Source organism: Pan paniscus, chromosome 20, assembly GCF_029289425.2.
Source record: "Pan paniscus chromosome 20, NHGRI_mPanPan1-v2.0_pri, whole genome shotgun sequence".
In the NCBI taxonomy this organism is placed as follows: Eukaryota; Metazoa; Chordata; class Mammalia; order Primates; family Hominidae; genus Pan; species Pan paniscus.
The window spans coordinates 22,070,252-22,094,505 of NC_073269.2; the positions used below are offsets into that span (position 1 = coordinate 22,070,252).

General features: G+C 55.8%; 2 protein-coding genes across 4 annotated transcripts in view; both read left to right on the forward strand.

Annotated features, from left to right (window-relative positions):
• The window catches only part of MYO9B (myosin IXB), a 139,036-nt gene extending 124,562 nt beyond the window's left edge, over window positions 1–14,474 (forward strand). The window contains exons 25-40 of one of the 3 annotated variants that reach the window (XM_063599999.1): window positions 273–406; window positions 619–809; window positions 1,906–2,004; window positions 2,110–2,283; window positions 2,823–2,864; window positions 3,133–3,244; window positions 5,256–5,329; window positions 5,953–6,145; window positions 6,241–6,369; window positions 6,672–6,777; window positions 7,105–7,236; window positions 9,458–9,581; window positions 10,204–10,251; window positions 10,586–10,723; window positions 11,521–11,644; window positions 14,341–14,474. In XM_063599999.1, coding sequence (XP_063456069.1) covers window positions 273–406; window positions 619–809; window positions 1,906–2,004; window positions 2,110–2,283; window positions 2,823–2,864; window positions 3,133–3,244; window positions 5,256–5,329; window positions 5,953–6,145; window positions 6,241–6,369; window positions 6,672–6,777; window positions 7,105–7,236; window positions 9,458–9,581; window positions 10,204–10,251; window positions 10,586–10,723; window positions 11,521–11,644; window positions 14,341–14,399 — 1,879 coding nt within the window. In that variant the 3' untranslated portion in view covers window positions 14,400–14,474. Of the gene's footprint in view, window positions 1–272; window positions 407–618; window positions 810–1,905; window positions 2,005–2,109; window positions 2,284–2,822; window positions 2,865–3,132; window positions 3,245–5,255; window positions 5,330–5,952; window positions 6,146–6,240; window positions 6,370–6,671; window positions 6,778–7,104; window positions 7,237–9,457; window positions 9,582–10,203; window positions 10,252–10,585; window positions 10,724–11,520; window positions 11,657–11,764; window positions 13,158–14,340 lie in introns of those variants that run through there. The other 2 variants (XM_063599998.1, XM_063600000.1) reach the window with 2 other exon arrangements.
• Window positions 14,475–14,849: 375 nt separating this feature from the next.
• On the forward strand, window positions 14,850–19,698 carry USE1 (unconventional SNARE in the ER 1). Its single transcript, XM_003817817.6, has 8 exons — window positions 14,850–15,388; window positions 15,683–15,732; window positions 15,874–15,952; window positions 16,051–16,203; window positions 17,331–17,340; window positions 18,239–18,266; window positions 19,082–19,256; window positions 19,500–19,698. The coding sequence occupies exons 1-8, from the start codon at window positions 15,287–15,289 to the stop codon at window positions 19,680–19,682; spliced, it is 780 nt and encodes a 259-aa protein (XP_003817865.1). The 5' UTR covers window positions 14,850–15,286; the 3' UTR covers window positions 19,683–19,698.
• Window positions 19,699–24,254: the final 4,556 nt, after the last annotated feature.

Genomic DNA, 24,254 nt, shown 5'->3' on the forward strand with positions numbered 1-24,254 from the left:
ACCATCACGCCCTGCTATTTTTTTGTATTTGTAATAGAGACAGGGTTTTGCCATGTTGGCCAGGCTGGTCTCAAACTCCTGACCTCAGATGATCCACCTGCCTGGATCTCCCAAAGTGCTGGGATTACAGGCATAAGCCACCATGCCAGGCCAGATCCTTTTTTGAGTCAGGCAATGATAGAGCATTTGCCATGTGTCCAGTCACAGGGAGGCTGGGCCTCACATCCATTTTCATTTCAGACTTAAAAGAAGCCACGTACTTTCTCCTGCAGATCCACGTTTAAGAGGCTTTTTCTGCATAAAACCAAGGATAAAAAATACAGCCTGGAGGGCGCAGAGGAGCTGGAGAATGCAGTGTCCGGGCACGTGGTGCTGGAAGCCACCACCATGAAGAAGGGCCTGGAAGGTTGGTAGCCTGCAGCCTCAGGGACAGACAGTAGAGCCACCAGTGCCCCTGGGGACATTCACTGTCCCCAAACGGGGCCTTGAGTTGGCTGTGGGCCAAGCCCTAGGCACAGAGCCAGGGGTTTCTGGCCCTGGATAAAGGCATGCCATAGGAGGCCCCCTGCATCCTCCCCCTGAACCCACCCTCACCGGCTGCTTCCTGTCCCCCCTCAGCCCCCTCCGGACAGCAGCATCGCCACGCTGCAGGTGAGAAGCGCACCAAGGAACCAGGAGGCAAAGGGAAGAAGAACCGAAATGTCAAGATTGGGAAGATCACAGTGTCAGAGAAGTGGCGGGAATCGGTGTTCCGCCAGATCACCAACGCCAATGAGCTCAAGTACCTGGACGAGTTCCTGCTCAACAAGGTGGGATCACTAGACGAGAGCCAGGGGCATGAGGCCCGGTCCCCAGGGGAACCATCACAGCCAGGCATTGTTTTCTGAAACACACAACACAGGGTTTAGCAGGTCAAGAATACAAAGTCCAGGCTCAGGCCGGGGACAGTGGTTCATGTTTGTCATCCCAGCACTCTGGGAGGCTGAGACAGGAGAATCACTTGGGCCCAGCAGTTCAAAACCAGCCTGGGCAACAGAGAGACCCCATCTCTACAAAAGGTTTAAATATTAGCTGGAGTGGTGGTGCACACCTGTAGTCCCAGCTCCTGGGGGCTGAGGCAGGAAGATCACTTGAGCCCAAGAGGTCGAGGCACCACAAGCCATGATCGCAGCACTGCACTCCAGCCTGGGTGACAGAGCAAGACCCTGGCTCAAAAAAAATAATAATGCATATTTGGTCTCAAAGCAAAGATTGATGAAGCACTGTGTGCAACAGAAGTGGAGGCGAACAAGCTGTGGCTGCCCTCAGGAGGGTTATACCTCGTGGGGGTGGGGGTTGGGCAATCCTGCAGCAGATAGAGCTACATTTGGGAGCTGCACAGCAGGCACAGGGGGCCGATGGGGACACAGAAGGATCAGGAAACCCTGCTAGGAGTAGAGGCATCTTGAAATGACCAGGCCATTCCAGGCATCCCCATCCTAAGGTATGGCTGGGTGTTGAGCCCCTGTGTGGGGCAGCAGGAAGGGCCTGAACTGACCTGTAGCTCTCATCTAGGGGGGATTCTGTCCTCCAGGGAACACTGGCAATGTCTGGGGACACTGGGGTTATCACAGCCTCAGGGGAGGGCGCTGTTGGCATCTGGTGGGTGGAGGCCAGGGATGCTGCTTAACCTGCGGTGGTGCACAGGGCAGGCCCCAATGTGGAGAGTAGTCCTGCCCTCAATGTCAGTGGCTTTAACTCTGGGTTGACAAGATGAGAGACCAGGCTTGGCCAGAGGGACTGGATTTTATCCCGAGAGCCTAGGGGATGACTTAAGAGAGGATAGAAGTGACCCCTTGGGCACCTCCTCGGGTACGCAGGTCTCCAGGCCTGAGGCACGCAGGGTCAGTTCCTCTCCCCTTCCAGATAAATGACCTCCGTTCCCAGAAGACGCCCATTGAAAGCTTGTTTATCGAAGCCACCGAGAAGTTCAGGAGCAACATCAAAACGATGTATTCTGTCCCGGTATGTGGCGGCCTGGCCTTCAGCCTTTCCCATACCCTGCTCAGACCCGTCATTCCCATCCGCCCCTTGCCCAGGCCTGCAGGGTGACGCCTAGCATTCCTACAGAACGGGAAGATCCACGTGGGCTACAAGGATCTGATGGAGAACTACCAGATCGTCGTCAGCAACCTGGCCACTGAGCGTGGCCAGAAGGACACCAACCTGGTCCTCAACCTCTTCCAGTCACTGCTAGATGAGTTCACCCGTGGCTACACCAAGAACGACTTTGAGCCAGTGAAGGTGGGCAGCCCAGCATGCCACACCCACCTGTGACATGCCACGCCTACCCATGCCTCGCCATCCTTATGCCACGCCCACCCATGCCTCACCATGCTTGTGCCACACCCACCCATGTCCTGCCCATACCACGCCCACTGTGCCATGACTTGATCCACTTACGCCATGCTTACCTGTGCCTCGCCATGATCACTTATGCCACACCCACCTGACATGCCACACCCACCCATGCCATGCCACGCCTATGACATGCAACATGCTATGCCTACCCATCCCTTGCCATGATTACATGCCATGCCCACCTATACCATGCCGTGCCCATTTGTGCCACACCTACCTCCTGGTGGGGAGCCCTGTACCCTCCCCAACAGAGCCTCACTTCTGGGTCTGGGGTGTCTGAATGGGGGCGTTAGGGACAATGATGCCACTCCAGGTGAGGGAGGGTTCAGGGTACCCACACGCCTGAGTTATGGGGTGCCAGGGGTGGGTTGGGGCTCTTCCCAGGGGGGCCCCCGCCAACCACCTCCTTGTGTTCCTCACAGCAGAGCAAAGCTCAGAAGAAGAAGCGGAAGCAGGAGCGCGCTGTGAGTAGGCTGCACATAGATGAGAGTCCGAGCAGGCGAACATTGGCAGGAGCATGCACGTGTGTGTCAGTGTCAATGTGCGCATGGGCCCGTCTGCACGCGTATGTGTGCGTGGACACGTGTGAGTGTGTTTTTCCCCCAGCATATACGGAGCCGTAGTCTTGAATAAGCAGACCCACCCCTGAGATCCCATGGGTCGTCATCCACCAGTGGCTGGGGAGGGCTGCCTTCCCCTTTCCCTGCCCAGCGCCTTCCTCTGGCCTCACAGGTCCAGGAGCACAACGGGCACGTGTTCGCCAGCTACCAGGTTAGCATCCCGCAGTCGTGCGAGCAGTGCCTCTCCTATATCTGGCTCATGGACAAGGCCCTGCTCTGCAGCGGTGAGTGGCTCCCCCACCAGGCCCCAAAACCCTCCACGTCCCCCACCACCCCTCACTGCTCAAGAGGTCTTCAGGGCCAGGCGGGGTGGCTCACACCTGTAATCCCAGCACTTTGGGAGGCCGAGGCAGGTGGATAACGAGGTCAGGAGTTTGAGACCAGCCTGGCCAAGATGGTGAAACCTCATCTCTACTAAAAATACAAAAATTATCTGGGTACGGTAGTGGGCACCTGTAATCCCAGCTACTCGGGAGGCTGAGGCAGGCGAATCACTTGAACCTGGGAGGCGAAGGTTGCAGTGAGTCGAGATCGCGCCACTGCACTCTAACCTGGGCAACAGAGCAAGACTCTGTCTCAAAAAAAAAAAAAAAAGGTCTTCACCCCAGCCCAGCCACCAGGTCAGATCTTTCTGGACCGTTGTCCCAGCCATATCCCACCCCCTCAAACCGTCCACCATCACCGGAGGAGCAGAGCCCAATTTTCAGCTGGCCCCAAGGCCCCCAGTAGCCAGCACCCACCCACATCTGCAGCCTCCTCTCCTCGTGGGCCCTGCCTCTCTGTCTCTGTACACGTTGCTCCACCGCCTGAACCATCGGCCCCTCCTTCCCCAGGCTCCTCATGGTCCCTCCCCTGTAGGCCAGACTCAGCCCCAGGGGACCCTAAGAGACAGGGCCCAGGAATGACCCAGCCGATCCATGCTCACACAGCTTTGATATGGCCAAGCCAGTACACAAGCCCAGGCAGCCTCCAGAGGCCCAGCAGGGTCAAGAGGTCCTCTCCCACATGTGTTTTTCTGCCAGAACCATTTGGCCCAGGGTCTTTTCAGCCCAGAAGGCAGCCCCACCACCCCACATCTGTCCAACAGTCAGTTGTCATGGTCCTGAGATAAGGATGCGGGACCCAGGCCCATCCCCTCACCTGATTCCATCCTTGCCAGGTGCCAGACACTCTCTTCTTTAGCGTAACCAGTGTACCCTCTGCAAGGCGTCAGCTGGGTGGCCTGGGATTCAGTGTGGTTGGAAGAAGGAAAAGCAGCATTGTCTTTGCCCCGTGACATCTTCGTCCCAAGTCCCCAAGGCCACCTCCTGGCAGGACCTTTAGACCTTTAGTTCTGCCAGTAGGTGGCCTTCGGGACTTGGGGCAAGGATGTCACAGGTCCCCACAAACACCTGCTCATGGTTCCGCTAGCCAGGCTGGGTCTGAGGCCACGAATGGCCACCTTGGAGCTATGAAGTTTGTCCACACGGCCTCCTCTCTCGGGAGTCAGGGCACAGGTTCCTGCAGTGTGGGTTTAGAAGTTGGCAGGCCAGGCACAGTGGCTCACACCTGTAATCCCAGCACTTTGGGAGGCTGGGGCGGGAGGGTCGCTTGAACTCAGGAGTTCTAAATCAACCTGGGCAACATGGCAAGACCCCATCTATACAAAAAAAAATACAGAAATTAGCCAGGCATGGTGGTGCACGCCTGTAGTCCCAGCTACTTGGGAGGATCACCTGGGCCTGGGAGGTCAAGGCTCCAGTGAGCTATGATAGTGCCACTGCACTCTAGCCTGGGTGACAGAGTGAGACCCTGTCTCAAAAAGAAAAAAAGAAACCAAAAAGAAGGCAATCCAGGCCAGGTGCAGTGGCTTATGCCTGTAATCCCAACACTTTGGGAGGCCGAGGTGGGCAGATCACCTGAGGTCGGTAGTTTGAGACCAGCCTGACCAGCATGGAGAAACCCTGTCACTACTAAAAATACAAAATTAGCCGGGCGTGGTGGTGCACACCTGTAATCCCAGCTACTCGGGAGGCCGAGGCAGGAGAATCACTTGAACCCGGGAGGCGGAGGTTGCAGTGAGCTGAGATCACGCCATTGCGCTCTAGCCTGAGAACAAGAGTGAGACTCCATCTCAAAAAAAAAAAAAAAGAAGAAGAAGAAGGCAGTTGGCGGCCCCCGGCCAGCTGGGTGGGTGGCTGCAGGAATCTGGGGTTCCCAGCACCCTCTGTGACTCCCACCCTGTGGACCTCCTAGTGTGCAAGATGACCTGCCACAAGAAGTGCGTGCACAAGATTCAGAGCCACTGCTCCTACACCTATGGGAGGAAGGTGAGTGTACGAGGCCTGGAACTTTCTACAATGACACTCCACTCACGGCCAGGTGCACCAGGAGGTGGTGCTTGATGTGAGGGCCAAGCGAAGCATTGAGCAGCCAGCAGGGGGCGGCTGTGGCCTCTGGTTCTGCAGAACACACCATTGTCCCTGGTTCTGTACAAACTCCTTGAGGCCCTTAGGCAGGGCCCAGGCCTGTGTGTGTGTCTCAGCTCCCCCAGCCCGGCTCATCCTTGCTCCTGAGAGAGTCCTGAGCCATGCAGAGGGAGGCCCCCCAACTCTGTGCATAAGGTTGGGGTCCTGGGTGCTGGGGGTACAGCAAGAGTCAGGGTCTACTTCTGTGAGGTGGCTGTGGGGGCTAGGTTATAGCTCTCTCCCCACGAAGGACCACCCATGCCTTGGGTGGCCTACAAAGGAAGCCCCTGCCCAGTGGCTGCCATGCTGGCCTTGACTTCTGCAGCCCCACACCCCCAACAACCATGCAGAAGGAGACAGGGAGGGACAGAACAGCAGAGGAAGCCCTGAGGGCCTTGTGCGGGACCAGGAGGGAGAGGCCCCCAGAGACAGCTGGAGAGGAAGACAGCCAGGCCCAGACCTGACTCCCCACCCCGGCACTGCAGGGCGAGCCAGGCGCTGAGCCTGGCCACTTCGGCGTGTGCGTGGACAGCCTGACCAGCGACAAGGCCTCGGTGCCCATCGTGCTGGAGAAGCTCCTGGAACACGTGGAGATGCACGGCCTGTACACCGAGGGCCTCTACCGCAAGTCGGGCGCTGCCAACCGCACTCGGGAGCTCCGGCAGGCGCTGCAGACAGGTGGGCGCTGTGGGCAGGTGGGCACGGTGCCAGGCCCCAGGCACAGCCGTCCTGCCAGTGCGCCGCTCACCAGTCCCACCCCACCCACCCCACAGACCCCGCAGCAGTCAAGCTGGAGAACTTCCCCATCCACGCCATCACAGGGGTGCTGAAGCAGTGGCTGCGGGAGCTGCCCGAGCCCCTCATGACCTTCGCACAGTACGGCGACTTCCTCCGAGCCGTCGGTGAGCCCCATGGCAGTGCGGGCGGCAGCAGGCGGCCACAGCCAGGATACAGCGCTCGCTGTGACCAGCCCAGGAGGCAGGACCACCCAGTTCACAAACTGAGAAACTGAGGCCCAAAGCAGTCGGCCCAGCCAAACCGGGTCCCCAGTTTGGGGTGGGGCCAGGACACCTCTGTAGCCATCCATTCTTGCCTGGGCACCACAGGGTGGATGGCACCTGTGCATCTCAGGTCGTGTTGGTGGGGACAACAGGCACCTTGGGGACCCTTGGGAGCTGACATCCTCAAACCCCACTGCCTGCAGAGCTGCCGGAGAAGCAGGAGCAGCTGGCTGCCATCTATGCCGTCCTGGAGCACCTTCCAGAAGCCAACCACAACTCCCTGGAGAGACTCATCTTCCACCTTGTCAAGCAAGTGCCTCCCCACCTGCCCTCTGTGGGGTTAGGGTCGCATTGGGAACCCGCGAGGCAGCATTTCCCAGGAGGACCCGAGCTGGCGTTCTGTGGTGGTTTCGAACCAGGAGGCAGACCACTGTTGGGGTTCTGGGAGGGGGCCAGGCTGCTGGGCCGCCCAGGTCCCTTGAGGTACCTCTCTGTGCTGCGGAAGCATCTCCCAGTGCTGGGCTGTGGCACTGCTTTCCCAACAGCCACCCCAGGGCTCAGAAGTTCAGTCTCGGGGCTCCCTGGGACCTCCCTCCCTCGGCCCTAGCCATCCTCTAACTGCCAGTGGCTGTGCAGGGTGGCCCTGCTCGAGGATGTCAACCGCATGTCGCCTGGGGCGCTGGCCATTATCTTCGCACCCTGCCTCCTGCGCTGCCCTGACAACTCGGACCCGCTGACCAGCATGAAGGACGTCCTCAAGATCACCACGTGAGTGCCCACCCTGCCCCGGAGGCATGCTCAGGGCAGCCCCACCCAGAACCCCACGACAGCTCCATCCATCCCTGTGTAAATAAATGTGTAAGAAAAGTCCAGAGCCGAGTGCAGCGGTTCACACCTGTAATCCTAGCTACTTTGGGAGGCCAAGGCAAGAGGATCACTTGAGGCCAGGAGTTCGAGACCAGCCTGGGCAACATAGCAAGACCCTACAAAAAATTTGAAATTTGAAATTTGTATTTAAATATAAAAATTTAAATTTTCAAATTTAAATTTTTAAATTCAAATTTTTATTTAAATATAAAAATTTAAATTTTTGTCTCTACAAAAAATTTAAAAATTAGGCCAGGCGTGGTGGCTCACGCCTGTAATCCCAGCACTTTGGGAGACCGAGACGGGCAGATGACCTGCGGTCGGGAGTTCGAGACGAGCCTGACCAACATGGAGAAATCCTGTCTCTACTAAAAATACAAAATTAGCCGGGCGTGGTGGCGCATGCCTGTAATCCCAGCTACTTGGGAGGCTGAGGCAGGAGAATCACTTGAATCCAGGAGGCGGAGGTTGCAATGAGCTGAGATCATGCCATTGCACTCCAGCCTGGGCAACAAAAGCGAAACTCTATCTCAAAAAAAAAACAAAACAAAAAAAACAAAAATTAGCCAGGCCTGGTGGCATGTGCCTATAATGCCAGCTACTGGGAGGTGGAGGCTACATTGAGCTGAGATCGCACCACTGCACTCCAGCTGGGCAACAGAGTGAGACTCCGTCTCAAAAAGAAAATTTAAAAAAATAAAAAATATATATATAAACTAGCCAGGTGTGGTGGCAGGCGCCTGTAATCCCAGCTACTCGGGAGGCTGAGGCAGGATAATTGCTTGAACCCAGGAGGTGGAGGTTGCAGTGAGCTGAGATCACGCCACTGCACTCCAGCCTGGGCGACAGAGCGAGACTCCGTCTCAAAAAAAAAAAAAAAAAAAGAGCAACTATCCAGATGGCAGTGGCCCCAGCAGTTGTGTCTTTTTGAATGTGCTTTAATGAGCACACCCCATTGTACTAAAACAGAACTTTCTTTTTTCTTTTTGAGACGGAGTCTCACTCTGTCTCCCAGGCTGGAGTGCAGTGGCACGATCTCGGCTCACTGCAAGCTCCGCCTCCTGGGTTCACGCCATTCTCCTGCCTCAGCCTCCCAAGTAGCTGGGACTACAGGCGTCCACCACCACGCCCGGCTAATTTTTTGTATTTTTAGTAGAGACGAGGTTTCACTATGTTAGCCAGGATGTTCTCGATCTCCTGACCTTGTGATCCGCCGTGAGCCACCGCTTCCAGCCTAAAACAGAACTTTTAACAAAGGCTGGATGATAGGTGAATGGTAGTGGATTCCTCTCTCTGCTACAAAGCGTCCTGTCATGGGAGGATAAGGAACAAGCAGCAGCCCCTGCAGGTCGCACCACAGAGCTCACCCAACCTGAGTCCCTCTGGTACTGACCACTCCGGACTGAGTCCTTCTGGTACTGACCATTCCGGACTGAGTCCCTCTGGTACTGGCCACTCAGGGCTGAGTCCCTCTGGTACTGACCACTCCGGCCTGAGTCCCTCTGGTACTGACCACTCCGGCCTGAGTCCCTCTGGTACGGACCACTCCAAGCTGAGTCCCTCTGGTTCTGACCACTCCAAGCTGAGTCCCTCTGGTTCTGACCACTCCAAGCTGGGTCCCTCTGATACTGACCACTCCAGGCTGAGTTCCTCCCAATAATGACCACTCCAAGCTGAGTCCCTCTGACACTGACCACTCCGAGCTGAGACCCTCTGATACTGACAACACCAGGCTGGCCTTGACCACCAAGTGGGCATACTGTGGGTCAGCCCATGTCTGGAGCCCCTGGGGCCATCTGCCTATTGCCCCTGGGACAAACTGCCCAGCAGCTTGTACTTCTCTGCGAGGCAGGATAATTCCCACCCTACTGGTGACTAAGGGGTTCAGTTCACTCTGACCCTCCTTCAAACAAGGAGGCGTGCAGACAGGAGACAGGCTCAAAGAGGTAGAGTGAGCTGCCGAAGGTCACACTGCATGGGAGCTGGCACAGCCGTGTCCCAGGCACTGCTTGGTCTCTGAGCCTCAACCACTGCCCCCCAGGCACCAGCTAGCATCTCCCTGGACCTCAGACGTCCCCGGGGCGGTAACTGAGGCACTTCCTCCCGTGGGCCTTCTCTGTAGGTGCGTGGAGATGCTGATCAAGGAGCAGATGAGGAAATACAAAGTGAAGATGGAGGAGATCAGCCAACTGGAGGCTGCAGAGAGTATCGCCTTCCGCAGGCTTTCGCTCCTGCGACAAAATGCTGTGAGTACCTGTGATCGTGGGGGCGGGACCTCTTTGGTGGGGCGGAGCCTGGTGCTGGGCAGGGCCTTGGGCGTGGCTTTGTTGCTGGGAAGGCTGGTGAGTGGGGTCTTGGTGGGCGGGGCCTTGGGTGGGCAGGACCTCCCATGCCGAGGATGGGTGTGGTAGTGGGTGTGGTCTCGGGTAGCAGGGCGGGGCCTCCCTTCCCAGTTCCCCGCCCACTCCTACCACACCCTTGGCCACAACCAGCCTGGCTGGGGCCACCAGGCCCTGCAGGTAGGGGCAGACTTACTGCCTTGAACGAAAGACGATGGTCCTCGCTCAGCCTCACTCCAATTATGTTCCTCTAGGTGGGGCAGGTAGGGGGACCAGCTTCCTGCTTGCTGATGGTTCAGGTCATCAGTCCAGCCTTGTCCCTTCTGACCTGGGCCCTACCCACGGGGAAATGTTCCCATAGCAGAAGAATCAGCCCCACAGTGCAGGGGTGTGTTAGTGGGGAACGGGCTCTGGGCTCCTGTGGGAACCAGGGACCCCCTATCTTGGTACCGGTCATTGGATGTATCCCCAGCTCATGCCTGTGTCTGTCTTGGCCCGTGTGGTCACCCTGTGTTCATCTCTCTCCCAGCCATGGCCTCTCAAACTGGGGTTTTCGTCTCCCTATGAGGGGGTCCTGGTATGTACGCGTTCGGTGGGCCCGCGGTGCATGTCTCCCGGTGCAGTGCATGCTGGGGTTCCCTGGGGCCCTGGACCCCTCGTAGGATAGACAGAGCCTGTCCTAACCTTCCGGAAGTGCATGCTGGGGAGGCCCCTTGCCTGCTGACCTTCTGTGCTCAGGACGACTAATCAGCCACATGACCACCACTCTGTCCCATGGGATTCCTAGAGAAGTCTCACTAAGAGCCCAGCACACTCACATCACAACTAACCTCCTGGGATCTGCTCACACCTCCGGCAGTAACCTCGCCCGCTCGGAGATGTCAGTGGGACCCCTTGCTTCTTTGTTTCAGAACAAGAGCCCCAAGACCCGGGACAGCCAGGAGGAGGAGCTGGAGGTGCTGCTGGAGGAGGAGGCAGCCGGCGGCGATGAGGACCGGGAAAAGGAGATTCTCATTGAACGGATCCAGTCCATCAAGGAGGAGAAGCAAGTGGCTCGGTCCCCTCCCTCAGTCCTTCATGTTTAGGGCAAGCTGGAGTGCAGGTTCCATCCCTGGTGGTCCGCTTGACCTCGCCAGGTTTGGTCCTGTCATCCCTAACACTGGGCAAACAACACTTTTTTTTTTTTTTTTTTTTTTTTGAGACGGCGTCTCGCTCTGTCGCCCAGCTGGAGTGCAGTGGTGCTATCTCGGCTCACTGCAACCTCCATCTCCCGGGTTCAAGCGATTCTCTGCCTCAGCCTCCGAGTAGCTGGGATTACAGGTGCCCACCACCATGCCCTGCTAATTTTGTGTTTTTAATAGAGACAGGGTTTCACCACATTGGCCAGGCTGGTCTTGAACTCCTGACCTCAAGTGATCCACCCACCTTGGCCTCCCAAAGCGTTGGGATTACAGGCGTGAGCCACCGCACTCGGCCTTTATTTCTGAGACAGGGTCTTTCTCTGTCACCCAGGCTGGATTGCAGTGGTGCGATCACGGTTCACTGCAGCCACAATCCCCTAGGCTCACGGGGTCCTCCCACCTCAGCCTCCCCAGTAGCTGACACCACAGGTGGTGCACACCACCACGCCTGGCTAATTTTTTTTACTTTTTGTAGAACAGGGTCCGCCTATGTTGCCCAGGCTGGGTTCAAACTCCTGGGCTCAGGCAATCCTCCTGCTTGGGGTGGGGGGAGGTTGGGGACACGGAGTTACATCTAGGAGCAGCACAGCCTGCTCTGTTCCACACTGGCCCGGCACTTCCGGTGGGGTGGCCTTGGACACCACTACCCTTTTTCCTCCAGGGAGGACATCACCTACCGGCTGCCGGAGCTGGACCCAAGGGGCTCGGACGAGGAGAACCTGGACTCGGAGACGTCGGCCAGCACCGAGAGCCTGCTGGAGGAGCGGGCCGGGCGGGGGGCCTCGGAAGGTCAGTATTAAGGTAGCGTCTGCTTTTCTCCTTCCCATCCATCCCAGCAGGCCCCAGGGCGAGGGTCCTCCGGCTGCCGGCCCTGAAGCTGCAGTAACCCTGCCATCTGTCTCTCAAAAGGGCCCCCTGCGCCTGCTCTCCCTTGCCCCGGCGCGCCCGCCCCGAGCCCCCTCCCCACCGTGGCCGCCCCTCCACGACGAAGGCCGTCGTCCTTCGTAACGGTCAGAGTGAAGACCCCCCGGCGGACCCCCATCATGCCCACCGCCAACATCAAGCTCCCACCAGGCCTGCCCTCCCACCTGCCTCGCTGGGCACCGGGTGCCCAGGAGGCGACTGCCCCAGTGCGGCGCCGGGAGCCACCTGCCCGCCGCCCCGACCAGATACATTCCGTGTACATCACGCCCGGGGCAGACCTGCCAGTGCAGGGCGCCCTGGAGCCCCTAGAAGAGGATGGCCAGCCACCTGGGGCCAAGCGGAGGTACTCGGATCCCCCAACGTACTGCCTGCCCCCCGCCTCGGGCCAGACCAATGGCTGAGGGCCACAGCTGACAAAGTCTGCATGTCCGAGGACGGCCCCTGCACTGGAGCTGGGCGCCAGAGCTGCAGAGCTAGTGTTCGGCCCTCAGAGAAGGATCCAGAATCAAAAGCTCAAGAGTGACGTGAGGTGGGCACCGGCCCCAAGTGCAGAGTCAAGGCAGGGAGAGGCCGGCTGGAGCCAGGCCCCCTCGCGCGCAGCCCCCAAATCATGGACGCACCTGTGGGGAGCACCACATCTCCACCTGCGGCCTCACATCTCCCCACTCCCCTTTTTGTACGTTTAACTGTTTCTTTGTACGTGGTTTACGTAACTTTAAACTGTAACAGCCTTAATGGAAGACCAAATGGTTTTTTATATGTGTATGTACAAAGTTTTCTATTAACGCTGCCCGTCTCCCTTATAACCTGGACGTGAGCTGTCAGAGCAGAAGCTACCAGGCCACTGCGCGTCTGAGGCTCAGACCCCTGCTGTGGTTGGCTTGGGGTGGCCAATGGGCTGGGACCCTCCATGAGAGTTTTGGACACTTGGGTCACCTGACCCGTGCCTCTCTGACACATGTCTCCGGGGGGCAGCCACCTGGCCAATGTGCATTTGAGGACGTGCTGGAACCTTCCATGGGGGTCTAGGCTATTGGCTGGAGCCAGGACATGAGTCAGGGGCACCATGGACCTCACGTGCCAGGGAGACTTGAATGTGGCTGTCACTCTTCCGGACGCCAAGGGCTGCAGGAGGCTGGTTTTGGCACTACCCACCCCGTGTGACAGAATAGGAGCCGGCGACTCAGGACTGCTCACGGGTCAGGAGGGCAACGCCTGAAGTCAGACCTCCCTATAGGTCAACAGGGACAACCTGGGGATCTCTGGAGCAGGGCCCTCCTCTCTCAGGCTTGGCCCACTCCCCCAGACACCTGGACATGTGGCTCCAAATCTGGGACAAGGGGCCCCCGCACAGCGTGAAATAAAAAGTGCCTGAGAAGTGTGTGCATGGGACGCCTGCTCATATGGGATCAGGCTTGGAAGAACAGGGCCGGTGGGTGGGGGTCTGCCCTGTGGCCTCAGCCAAGAAGGGTGCAGAATATGGGTGGAACACTGTCCTCAAAGACCTGTCTTGATCCTCCAGCAAACAGGGAGCTCCCAGCAGAGCCTCACTTGGCCAGGAGCGCCTGCTGTCCTGGCAGCCCTCTCTGGCCTCCCTGATTCAGTGCCCAGCCTCTGGAGCCTAAATGTCAGCTGCAGCAGTCACCCATCCAGCGGAGGTGGCCAGTTCCTGGTGGGCCCAGCAGGACAGGAACAGATGGGCTCCCAGGGTGCCATCGGATGGGAGTCGTGGGAACTGGCTGGCTGGTATTGGTTGGGGCGCCGTGAAGAACCCAAGTTCAGACAGCACATGCCAGAGGTTGAGGGGCTTCTCCAAGGCCACACAGCTGGGAGGGGCATGGCTGGGATTTAGACTCTGCCCTGCCAGCCTCTAGAGGCCCCTTTGATGGGCCCTGGGTTTGGTCTCCATGGTTTGTTGTGGGTTTTTTTCTTGAAACACGGTCTCGCTCTGTCACCCAGGCTGGAGTGCACTGGCGCGATCTCGGCCCACTGCAGCCTCCACCTCTCGGGTTCAAGCGATTCTCCTGCCTCAGCCTCCCGAGTAGCTGGGATTACAGGCACGCACAACCAAGCCCAGCTAATTTTTGTGTTTTTTGATAGAGACAGGGTTTCACCATGTTGGCCAGGCTGCTGTCCAAACTCCTGACCTCCAGTGATCCACCCACCTCACTCTCCCAAAGTGCTGGGATTACAGGCGTGAGCCACCGCACCTGGCCCTCCATGGTATTTTCCTTTTTTTTTTTTTTTTTTTTTTTTTTTTGAGATGGAGTCTTGCTTTGTTGCCCAAGCTGGAGTGCAGTGGCACAATCTCGGCTCACTGCAACGTCCACCTCCTGGGTTCAAGCAATTCTCCTGCCTCGGCCTCCCAAGTAGCTGGGATTACAGGCACCCACCATCACGCCCGGCTAATTTATGTATTTTTAGTAGAGATGGGGTTTCACTATGTTGGCCAGGCTGGTCTCAAACTCCTGACCTCAGGTGATCCATCTGCCTCAGCCTCCCTAAGTGCTGGGATTACAGGCGTGAGCCACCGCACCTAGCCGTCTATGGTATTTTTCAAGGACATCAGGCCCACTGGTGTAACCAAGGTGCAGATGACCTAAGGTGTGGGAAAATATGAAGGCTGCATGCCAGGCCCTGGTTCCTGTGAAGCCCCCACCCTCATCCTGTCACTCCAGAAGAGAGGCACTGCAGGCATAGGGGTACTCAGCTTCCAGGTACTGAGGTGGGCTGGGAAGGGGTTCTCCATGGGGGTCTGGGCGTTAGGGGGGACCCAGCCCCACCTTGCTCACTCTCGGGCAGAGCTGTCTCATATCCCCCTTGAGGCAGGTACTGTCACACTGTCCATTTCCCGGGGGAAGAAACGGATCCAGAAAAGTTAAACTCTCCCAGGGCCGAGGATGGAATCAGAGCTGGAGCTGTGACCTGGAAACCCATAACCACAATACAGATGAGCCCTGCTGAGGTGGGGGAAGCCTTGGATTCCTGAATCCCAGGCTACAGAAATCGGGAAGGGTGTGTGGACGTGAAATAGCTCCGACTGGGAAGAATCCAGGTAGGAGTGGGGTGCGGGGAGGTACTTTGAGCAGGCAAAACAGAACAAGAGGGCACACTGCACGCGGGTCTGACACCAGAAGACCCCGGTCGTCCTATCATTCCCGAAGGGTTAACATGCTCTCGAGGAAAAGCAAGTGATTCGCCTAAGTAAGAATGGGGTGGCGCCTCTCCTACTTTTTTAAAATAGAGATAGCGTAGCGCTATCTTGCCCGGGCTGGCCTCAAGCAATCCTTTCCCACCTCTGCCTCCTAAAATGCTGGCATTACAGCCCTGAGCCACCGCGCCCGGCCCAGCGCCCCGCCTCACAACAAGATATTACTTCCGCTCCAAACAAAGATGGGCCAAGCGAACGAGCGCGGGGGAAACATCCGCCCGGAAGGCCACTTGAAGGCACTTCCGCCCTCTCTTAACATGGAGCCGGCGGAAGGGGCGGTGTAGGGCCGGGCGATAATGGCGGCGTCGAGGCTGGAGCTAAACCTGGTGCGGCTGCTATCCCGCTGCGAGGCGATGGCAGCGGAGAAACGGGACCCGGACGAGTGGCGCCTGGAGAAGGTGAGGGGATCTCGCACTGCCGCGTAGAGCCCGACTCCCGGGGGGTGATTCCTAGGGTTGGAAGCCACCTGGCCCGACTCCCCGGCCCCAGTAGCTTCTCGGGCAGCGCCCTTTCCGGTCAGTCCCGCCACGTCCACCTGTAGCTTCCGCCCCCGTCCCTGGGACTCCGCCCCTCCCCCACTGGCCCCGCCTCCTTTACGCTTGACCCCTCCCATTTGTCGGTCCCGCCCCCCCGACTCCCATGATCAGGACATGGGAAAGACCCCCGGGTGACAATCCGCTTTTCCTCCCCAGTACGTGGGAGCCCTAGAGGACATGTTGCAGGCCCTGAAGGTCCACGCGAGGTGAGTGCAGGCAGCCTCAGGGCTTTCACATCAGCACGTGGCTGTGCTACTGGGACATCCCAGTACCGCTATCCCAGCTGGGACCCTTCCCTGAGCTGGGGACCATGGACAGGTTTTGTTTTTCTTCTTCCTGCCTTCCAGCAAACCGGCCTCTGAGGTGATCAATGAATATTCCTGGAAGGTGGATTTTCTGAAGGGGATGCTGCAAGCCGAGAAGCTGGTGAGAAGGGGTGCCCCTGCCCCCTCAGCCCCCATCACCGCTCACTTTGGTCCCCAGGACCTGCCCCTCCAGTGACTTATCTTCCCACATTTCTGCAGACCTCCTCCTCAGAGAAAGCACTGGCCAACCAGTTCCTGGCCCCTGGCCGTGTGCCAACCACAGCCAGAGAGCGAGTGCCCGCCACAAAGACGGTGCATCTGCAGTCACGGGCGCGGTACACCAGCGAGATGCGGAGTGAGCTACTAGGCACGGTAGGGCTCCTTCCCTGGTCCCTGGGAATCCCTTGGACAGGAATAGGGGTTCTATGCTTGCAGGCAGCCAGAACCACAATACTGTCAGATACAGGAACCCTAAGGGGGTCCAGCAATCTCTTCCCTGGGTCATCACACAAGGCTGCTCAACAGAGGGGCATTGTGGCTAAGGCTTTGCTAGATGAATAGGAATTTGGTACAAGGCAAAAATGGAATGTGTCTGGTTAAGCCCCAGAGTTGGCCCAAGAGCAGGGTTTGAGTCCTGGCTTGCAACTTACAAGACACGTAAGTTTCTTCAGCCGTAAAAGAGGATGACAAGTTCCTTTCTGAGCACTTTATGTGGATCAGCTCAATCTTTTAAAATATGAGTTGTTGTGGCCGGGCGCGGCAGCTCACGCCTGTAATCCCAGCACTTTGGGAGGCCGAGGCGGGCGGATCATTTGAGGTCAGGAGTTAAGACCAGCCTGACCAACATGGAGAAACCCCGTCTTTACTAAAAATACAAAATTAGCTGGGCATGGTGGCTCACGCCTGTAATCCCAGCTACTCAGGAGGCTGAGGCAGGAGAATCGCTTGAACCCAGGAGGCAGAGGTTGCGGTGAGCTGAGATCAAGCCATTGCACTCCAGCCTGGGCAATAAGAGTGAAACTCCGTCTCAAAAAAAAAATATGAGTTGTCGTTACCAGTTTAAGGTTGAGGAAACAGGCTCAGAGGTCATGGGATTTCCCCATGTCCTGACTGAAGGTGAGGAGGTTGAGGTCAGAAGGGACAGGTTTGGGAACAAGACAAGGGGGGTGACTTCATGGCATTTACTTTTTTTTTTTTTTGAGATGGAGATTCGCTCTTGTTGCCCAGGCTGGAGTGTGGTGGCGCGATCTCGGCTCACTGCAACCTCCGCCTCCCAGGTTCAAGCGATACTCCTGCCTCAGCCTCCCAAGTCACTAGGATCACAGGCACCCCCACCACGCCTGGCTAATTTTTTCTATTTTTAGTAGAGATGGAGTTTCATTATGTTGGCCAGGCTGGTCTCGAACTTCTGACCTCAGGTGATCTGCCCACCTTGGCCTCCCAAAGTGCTGGGAGTGAGCCACTGCACCCAGCCTCATACCACTTACTTCTTTCCACAGGACTCTGCAGGTGAGTCACCATGAACACAACAGGACTTGAGGGCCAGCTGACTAGGACAAGACATGTATCCTTGCTGCCCCGGGGCCTCCATGCCGAGACTCCATGCCCTGACTCCAACAGGAGCATCACCAAATTACACCTGGAGGAAGAGCCAGGACAGAGGAAATGGCCCCGAGAGGAAACAAAGCTAGGCACAGTGGCTCACACCTGTAATTTCGGAGGCTGAGGCAGGTGGATCACCTGAGGTCAGGAGTTTGAGACCAACCTGGCCAACATGACAAAACCATGTCTCTACTAAAAATACAAAACTCAGCCGGATGCAGTGCTACGTGTCTGTAGTCCCAGCTACTTGGGAGGCTGAGGCAGGAGAATTGCTTGAACCCAGGAGGTGGAGGTTGCAATGAGCTGAGATCACACCACTGCACTCCAGCCGGGGGCGACAGAGCAAGACTCCGTCTCAAAAAAAAAAAAAAAAAAAGCAAAAAAATTAGCCAGGTGTGGTGACGCACACCTGTAATCCCAGCATACTTGGGAGGATGATTGCTTGAGCCTGGGAGGTAGAGGTTGCAGTGAGCTGAGATTGCGCCAGTGCACTCCAGCCTAGTTGACAGAGAGAGACTCTGTCTCAAAAATAAGCAAATAAATAAATTTTTTAAAGCTAGGCACTGCCAGCCTATGGGACCAAGGCTAGGCTGGAGGGAGGGACCTGGGGTCTGAGGGAACCGAGACAGGAGTAAGGAGACCCTCCTAGAAGAGGGGGTATTCAAGCATGGTCAGAAGCCAACGGGGCAGCAGACAAGATGAGGAAACAGCATTCCAAGCAGTAGACCCAGCACAGGCAATGCTCAGGATGCCGGAAACGGGAAACCAACACTCGCCTTTTTTGCTTGGCCTGTTTTGCTTTCAGAGCCTGAGATGGACGTAAGGAAGAGAACGTGAGTGTCTGCGGCCCTGGGGCAGTAGTGGCAATTGGGCGGTGCGGCAGGGACGGGGTAGCAGTGGCCAAACCCTGGACCACCGAGGCACTACCACAAGGATCTAAACCAACCAGAAGCCACTTCTGTGGATGCTCTTCCCAGAAGTCAAAGGCCAGGCGCAGTGGCTCACGCCTGTAATCCCAACACTTTGGGAGGCTGAGGCAGGCAGATCACCTGAGGCCAGGAGTTCCAGACCAGCCTGGCCAACATGGCAAAACCCTGTCTCTACTAAAAATACAAAAAATTAGCCGGGCATGGTGGCACGCGCCTGTAGTCCCAGCTACTCAGGAGGCTGAGGCAGGAGAACTGCTTGAACCTGGGAGGTGGAGATTACAGTGAGCGGAGATCATGCCATTGCACTCCAGCCTGGGTGACAGAGCGAGATGCTGTCTCAAAAAAAAAAAAAAAAAAAAGGCCGGGCACGGTGGCTCACACCTGTAATCCCAGCACTTTGGGAGGCCGAGGCAGGTGGATAATGAGGTCAGGGGTTCGAGACCAGCCTGACCAACATGGTGAAACCCTGTCTCTACTAAAAATACAAAAATTAGCTGTGCATGGTGGCAGGTGCCTGTAATCCCAGCTACTCAGGAGACTGAGGCAGGAGAATTGCTTGAACCTGGGAGGCAGAGGTTGCAGTGAGCCGAGATCGCGCCATTGCACTCCAGCCTGGGCGACAGAACAAGACTCTGTATCAAAAAAAGAGAAAATGTGTTGGTCTTCTCCCCTTTCCCACTCCATCTCTCATGTCCTCCTCCCCCCGTGTGTGAGATCAGTGGAGTGGCAGGGTCCCAGCCAGTGAGTGAGAAGCAGTCGGCAGCTGAGCTAGACCTCGTCCTGCAGCGACATCAGAACCTCCAGGAAAAGCTGGCGGAAGAGATGCTAGGACTGGCCCGGAGCCTCAAGACCAATACGCTGGCCGCCCAAAGTGTCATCAAGAAGGACAACCAGGTGTGGGGACTGGGGGAGCTCTCCAGCCTCTGCCCTGGGGCATCAGAGAAGGCTTCCCAGCACAGGAGCATTGTGGCTGGGGCTTTGCGGGATGAATAGGAGTTTCATAGAAGGCAAAAATGGCATTCCCAGCAGAGGGCACAGCACCAGCAAGCGACAAGAGGTGCAGGCCAGTCCCAGGGAAGTAGAGAGAGGCCATTCTTGGCCCCAGTCCTGTTGACACCTTTTCCACCTCCCCCACAGACCCTGTCACACTCACTGAAAATGGCGGACCAGAACCTGGAGAAGCTGAAGACGGAGTCAGAGCGTCTGGAGCAGCACACGCAGAAGTCAGTCAACTGGCTGCTCTGGGCCATGCTCATTATCGTCTGCTTCATCTTCATTAGCATGATCCTCTTCATTCGAATCATGCCCAAACTCAAATAAAGACCCCCGCCCACCTTGTCTGTCTTCCGTCTGTCCCCTGCCCCCATCTAGCAGTGCCTTTCAGGCTGGCCAATGAGATGGGAGGGTTTTTGGAGGTCCCTGAAGAGCCACAGACAGTGCATGAGCAGGGGAAGAAGAACCTCAGGGCCAGATGCGGGGGCTCACGCCTGGAATCCCAGCACTTTGGGAGGCCAAGGCAGGTGGATCACTTGAGGCCAGGAGTTCAAGACCAGCCTGGCCAACATGGTGAAACCCCGTCTCTACCAAAAAATACAAAAATCAGGCAGGCATGGTGGCGCACGCCTGTAGTCCCAGCTACTTGGGAGGCTTAGGCACGAGAATCACTTGAACCCAGGAGGTGGAGGTTGCAGTGAGCTGAGATCCCAGTACTGCACTCCAACCTGAGCAACAGAGCGAGACTCCATTGCAAAAAAAAAAAAAGATTCTAAAAAGAAAAAGTCAGTCTTGGCAGGTCGGTGACTCATCAAACGCTCCCTCCGCCCATGTTCCTCTGGAGCCTACCCCACAATGGACGAGGCCCAGCCCCAGGAGGCCCTAGGAGCCTCCGACTGGCAGACTTATAGCCGAACACAGTGCCTTCAGCGATGTAAGGCCAGGGTGAGGCCAAAGGGCAGAACAGGGGCTTGGAGGGTCGGGGAGGAGTGGGGCCATGACAGGAGCTCAGCCTGGAGGAGGGGGCATCAACACGAGGTCTTCCCTGGAATTAAAGGCAATAGTTCAAAGACAGAAATCAGCCACACTGCAGCCTCAGCTCTCGGGACACTACAGATCCCTCACAGTCACTCGACAAACACACATGGGTCGTGCCCAGTGCTCACTGGAGACCCTGCCCTCCCCAGGTCACAGTCTGATCATTTCAAAGGAGAACTGGGTGAGTACTAGGGTAGGGGTCCTGAAAAGGGTCGTGGAGTAGGAATTCTGGGGTCCTGAGCCCTGCTCTCACACCAGCTCCAGACAGGGCACAGCCTGTGAGAGCAACTGAGGGGGCTCAGTGACGAGGGCTTGGGGTGTCTGCCCCATGGCAGCATGACGGCATTGTGGGGACACTTGGAGGTGCCCAGTGGACCCCCACTGACGTGGGTGTAAAATCCTTAGGTAGGGTTGTGTGGTTTTTTATGTTTTGTTTTGTTTTTGAGACAGGGTCTTGCTCTGTGGCCCAGGCTACAGTGCAGTAGTGCAATCATAGCTCACTGCAGCCTCGACCTCCAGGCCTCAAGCAATCCTCCTGCCTTGGCCTCACAAAGTGCTGGGATTACAGGCATGAGCCACTGTGCTCAGCCCAAGTAGAGATTTTTAAAAGTGCTACTGGCAGCTTTTAAAAAGTAGAACATAGAGCCAGGCGTGGTGGCTCATGCCTGTAATCCCAGCACTTTGGGAGGCTGAGGCGGGCGGATCGCCTGAGGTCAGGAGTTCGAGACCAGCCTGGCCAACATGGTGAAAACCCATGTCTACTAAAAGTACAAAAAATTAGCTGGGCATGGTGGTGGGCACCTGTAATACCAGCTACTTGGGAGGCTGAGGCAGGAGAATTGCTTGAACCCAGGAGGCGGAGGTTGCAGTGAGCCGAGATCACGCCACTGCACTACAGCCTGGGCGACAAGAGCGAGACTCCATCTCAAAAAAAAAAAAAAAAAAAAAAAAAGATCATAAGAAGGAGACAGCCAGGCATGGAGACTCACGCCTGTAATCCTAGCTACTGGGGAGTCTGAGGCAGGAGGACCCCTTGAGCCCAGGGACTGGAGGCTACAGTGAGCAGTGATCATGCTACTGCACTCCAGCCTGGGTGACAGAGTAAGACCCCTACTCAAAAAAAAAAAAAAAAAAAAAAAGGAAGTGTATGCCTGAGACACAGGGATGATTCCTTATTAGAAAGCCACGTTGGCCAGGGCACCGTGGCTCACACCTTGTAATGCCAGCACTGTGGGAGGCCGAGGTGGGAGGACCACTTGAGCTCAGGAGTTTAAGGCCAGTCTGGGCAACATGGTAAAACCCTGTCTTTACAAAAAATACTCCCAGCTACTTGGAAGGCTGAGACAGGAGAATGGCTTGCGCCCAGGAGTTCGAGGATGCAGTGAGCTGTGATCACACCACTACACTCCTGCCTGGGTGACAGAGCGAGACCCTGTCTCAAACAACAACAACAAAAGCCAGCTACATTAATGCCTCAGAAAACAAAATCACAGATGCTGAAATGACAAATTGTACTGTTTAGCCTCCATTAGCCAAAGTCTCCTAATTTAAAAAGAAAGGAAATAGATGGACATGTTCCTCACTTCACTGAAAAATCTCAAGCCAAAGGGAGCATTGACTTTAATGGGCAAATACTCAAAACTTCTGCCATCAAAATGAGGAATAGGCCAGGTGCGGTGGCTAAAGCCACCTGTAACCCCAGCACTTTGGGAGGCCAAGATAGGCAGATCACTTGAGCTCAGGAGTTCGACACCGGCCTGACCAATATGGTGAAACCTGGTCTCTACAAAAATACAAAAATTAGCCAGGCATGGTGGCACGCACCTGTAATCCCAGCTACTCAGGAGGCTGAGGCAGGAGAATCACTTGAACTCAGGAGGCAGAAGTTGCAGTGAGCCAAGATCGCACCACTACACTCCACCCTGGGTAACAGAATGAGACTCCATCTGAAAAAACAAAAACAAAAAAACGGGGGGAATGGAATGGGGAAGGATGCTTACAGTCGCCCTGCCTCCATAATGTAACATAGTCTTGAGGTGGTAGTCAGCACAACTAGACGAAAAAAAGAGGCTGGGCGCGGTGGCTCACGCCTGTAATCCCAGCACTTTGGGAGGCCGAGGTGGGTGGATCTAGAGGTCAGGAGGTCGAGACCATCCTGGCTAACACGGTGAAACCCCGTCTCTACTAAAAATAGAAAAAAAAAATTAGCCGGGCATGGTAGCGGGCACCTGTAGTCCCAGCTACTCGGGAGGCTGAGGCAGGAGAATGGTGTGAACCCAGGAGGCAGAGCTTGCAGTGAGCCAAGATAGCGCCACTGCAGTCCAGCCTGGGCAAAAGAGCAAGACTTCGTCTCAAAAATAAATAAATGGGGCCAAATATGGTGGTGCACGCCTGTGGTCCCAGATACTTCAAAGGCTGAGGCAGGAGGATTGCTTGAGGCCAGAAGATAGAGACTAGCCTGGGCAACAATAGCAAGACCCTGTCAATAGAATAAATAAAATGCCAGGCATGGTGGCTCATGTCTTTAGTCTCAACTACTTGGGAGGCTGAAGCAGGAGGACTGCTTGAGCCTAGGAGTTTAAGACCTGACTGGGCAACGTAGTGAGACCCCATCTCTACCAATAAAAATTTAAAAATTTAAAAATTATCCAGGTGTAGGCCACCTGGTTGGCTCACCAGGCCACACTGGCCAAGATGGTAGAACCCTGTCTCTACTAAAAATACAAAAATTAGCCAGGCATGGTGGCGGGCACCTGTAATCCCAGCTACTCAAGAGGCTGAGCCAGGAGAATTGCTTGGCCCAGGAGGCAGAGGTAGCAGTGAGCCGAGATCACACCACTGCACTCCAGCCTGGGAGACAGAGCAAGACTCCGTCTAAAAAAAAAAAAATTATCCAGGTGTGGTGGTGCGTGCCTATAGTACCAATTATTCAGGAGGCTGAGGCAAATGATCACTTGAGCCCAGGAGTTCAATGCTGCACTGAGCTATGATCGTGCCACTGCACTCCAGACTGTGCAACACGGTGAGACCCCATCTCTAAAACAAACAAGAAGAAAGAAAGAAATGAGATTGAAAAATAAGAAAAGAAGAAAAATAAGAAATGAGAAGGCAAAATTATTTGCAGATGATATGACCGTATATATGATAGGCCCAAGCAATGTGACTAAAAATATTTCAATAAAAGAATTCCTTAAGCTAGCAAGAGACTTATAGATATTTAAAAATTCATTTCTTGTATACTATATATGTATATAGCTTTAAAATGTATTAAAGCATCCCATTTATAGCAGCAATAAAAAAAGATACACTGCCTGCTTAAACGAATTTTCTTGACATTTGAAGAACTTTTTTTGGAGTCGCCCAGGCTGGAGTGGTACAGCAGCACAATCGTGGCTCACTGCAACCTCCGCCTCCCGGTTTCAAGTGATCGCCTGCCTCAGCCTCCTGAGTAGCTGGGATTACAGGTGTGTGCTACCATGCCTGGCTAATTTTTGTATTTTTAGTAGAGACGGGGTTTCACTATGCTGGCCAGGCTGGTCTTGAACTCCTGACCTCAAGTGGTCCACCCACCTCGGCCTCCCAGAGTGCTGGGATTACAGGCATAAGCCACCTTGCCCGGCTGACATTTGAAGAACTTCTAAAAATCAACAAGAAAAAACATTTGCAGGATATAACAGGAAAAGAATTAGGAAATAGCGAAATAGTCTCTAAATTTTTTCACTCATACACTAGGCAATATTTCCTTTTTTTTTTTTTTTTCTTTTTTTGAGACAGTCTCTCAACTGTCATCCAGGCTGGAGTGCACTGGCGCAATCTTGGCTCACTGCAACCTCTGCCTCCCGGGTTTAAGCGATTCTCCTG

Bases quoted from the DNA above. Each gene is read 5' to 3' on its own strand.
- USE1 (XM_003817817.6), top strand. From the start codon at position 15,287: ATGGCGGCGTCGAGGCTGGAGCTAAACCTGGTGCGGCTGCTATCCCGC. The intron at 15,953-16,050 runs GTGAGAAGGGGT...ACATTTCTGCAG, and splicing joins TGCTGCAAGCCGAGAAGCTG to ACCTCCTCCTCAGAGAAAGC. The intron at 18,267-19,081 runs GTGAGTGTCTGC...GTGTGAGATCAG, and splicing joins ATGGACGTAAGGAAGAGAAC to TGGAGTGGCAGGGTCCCAGC.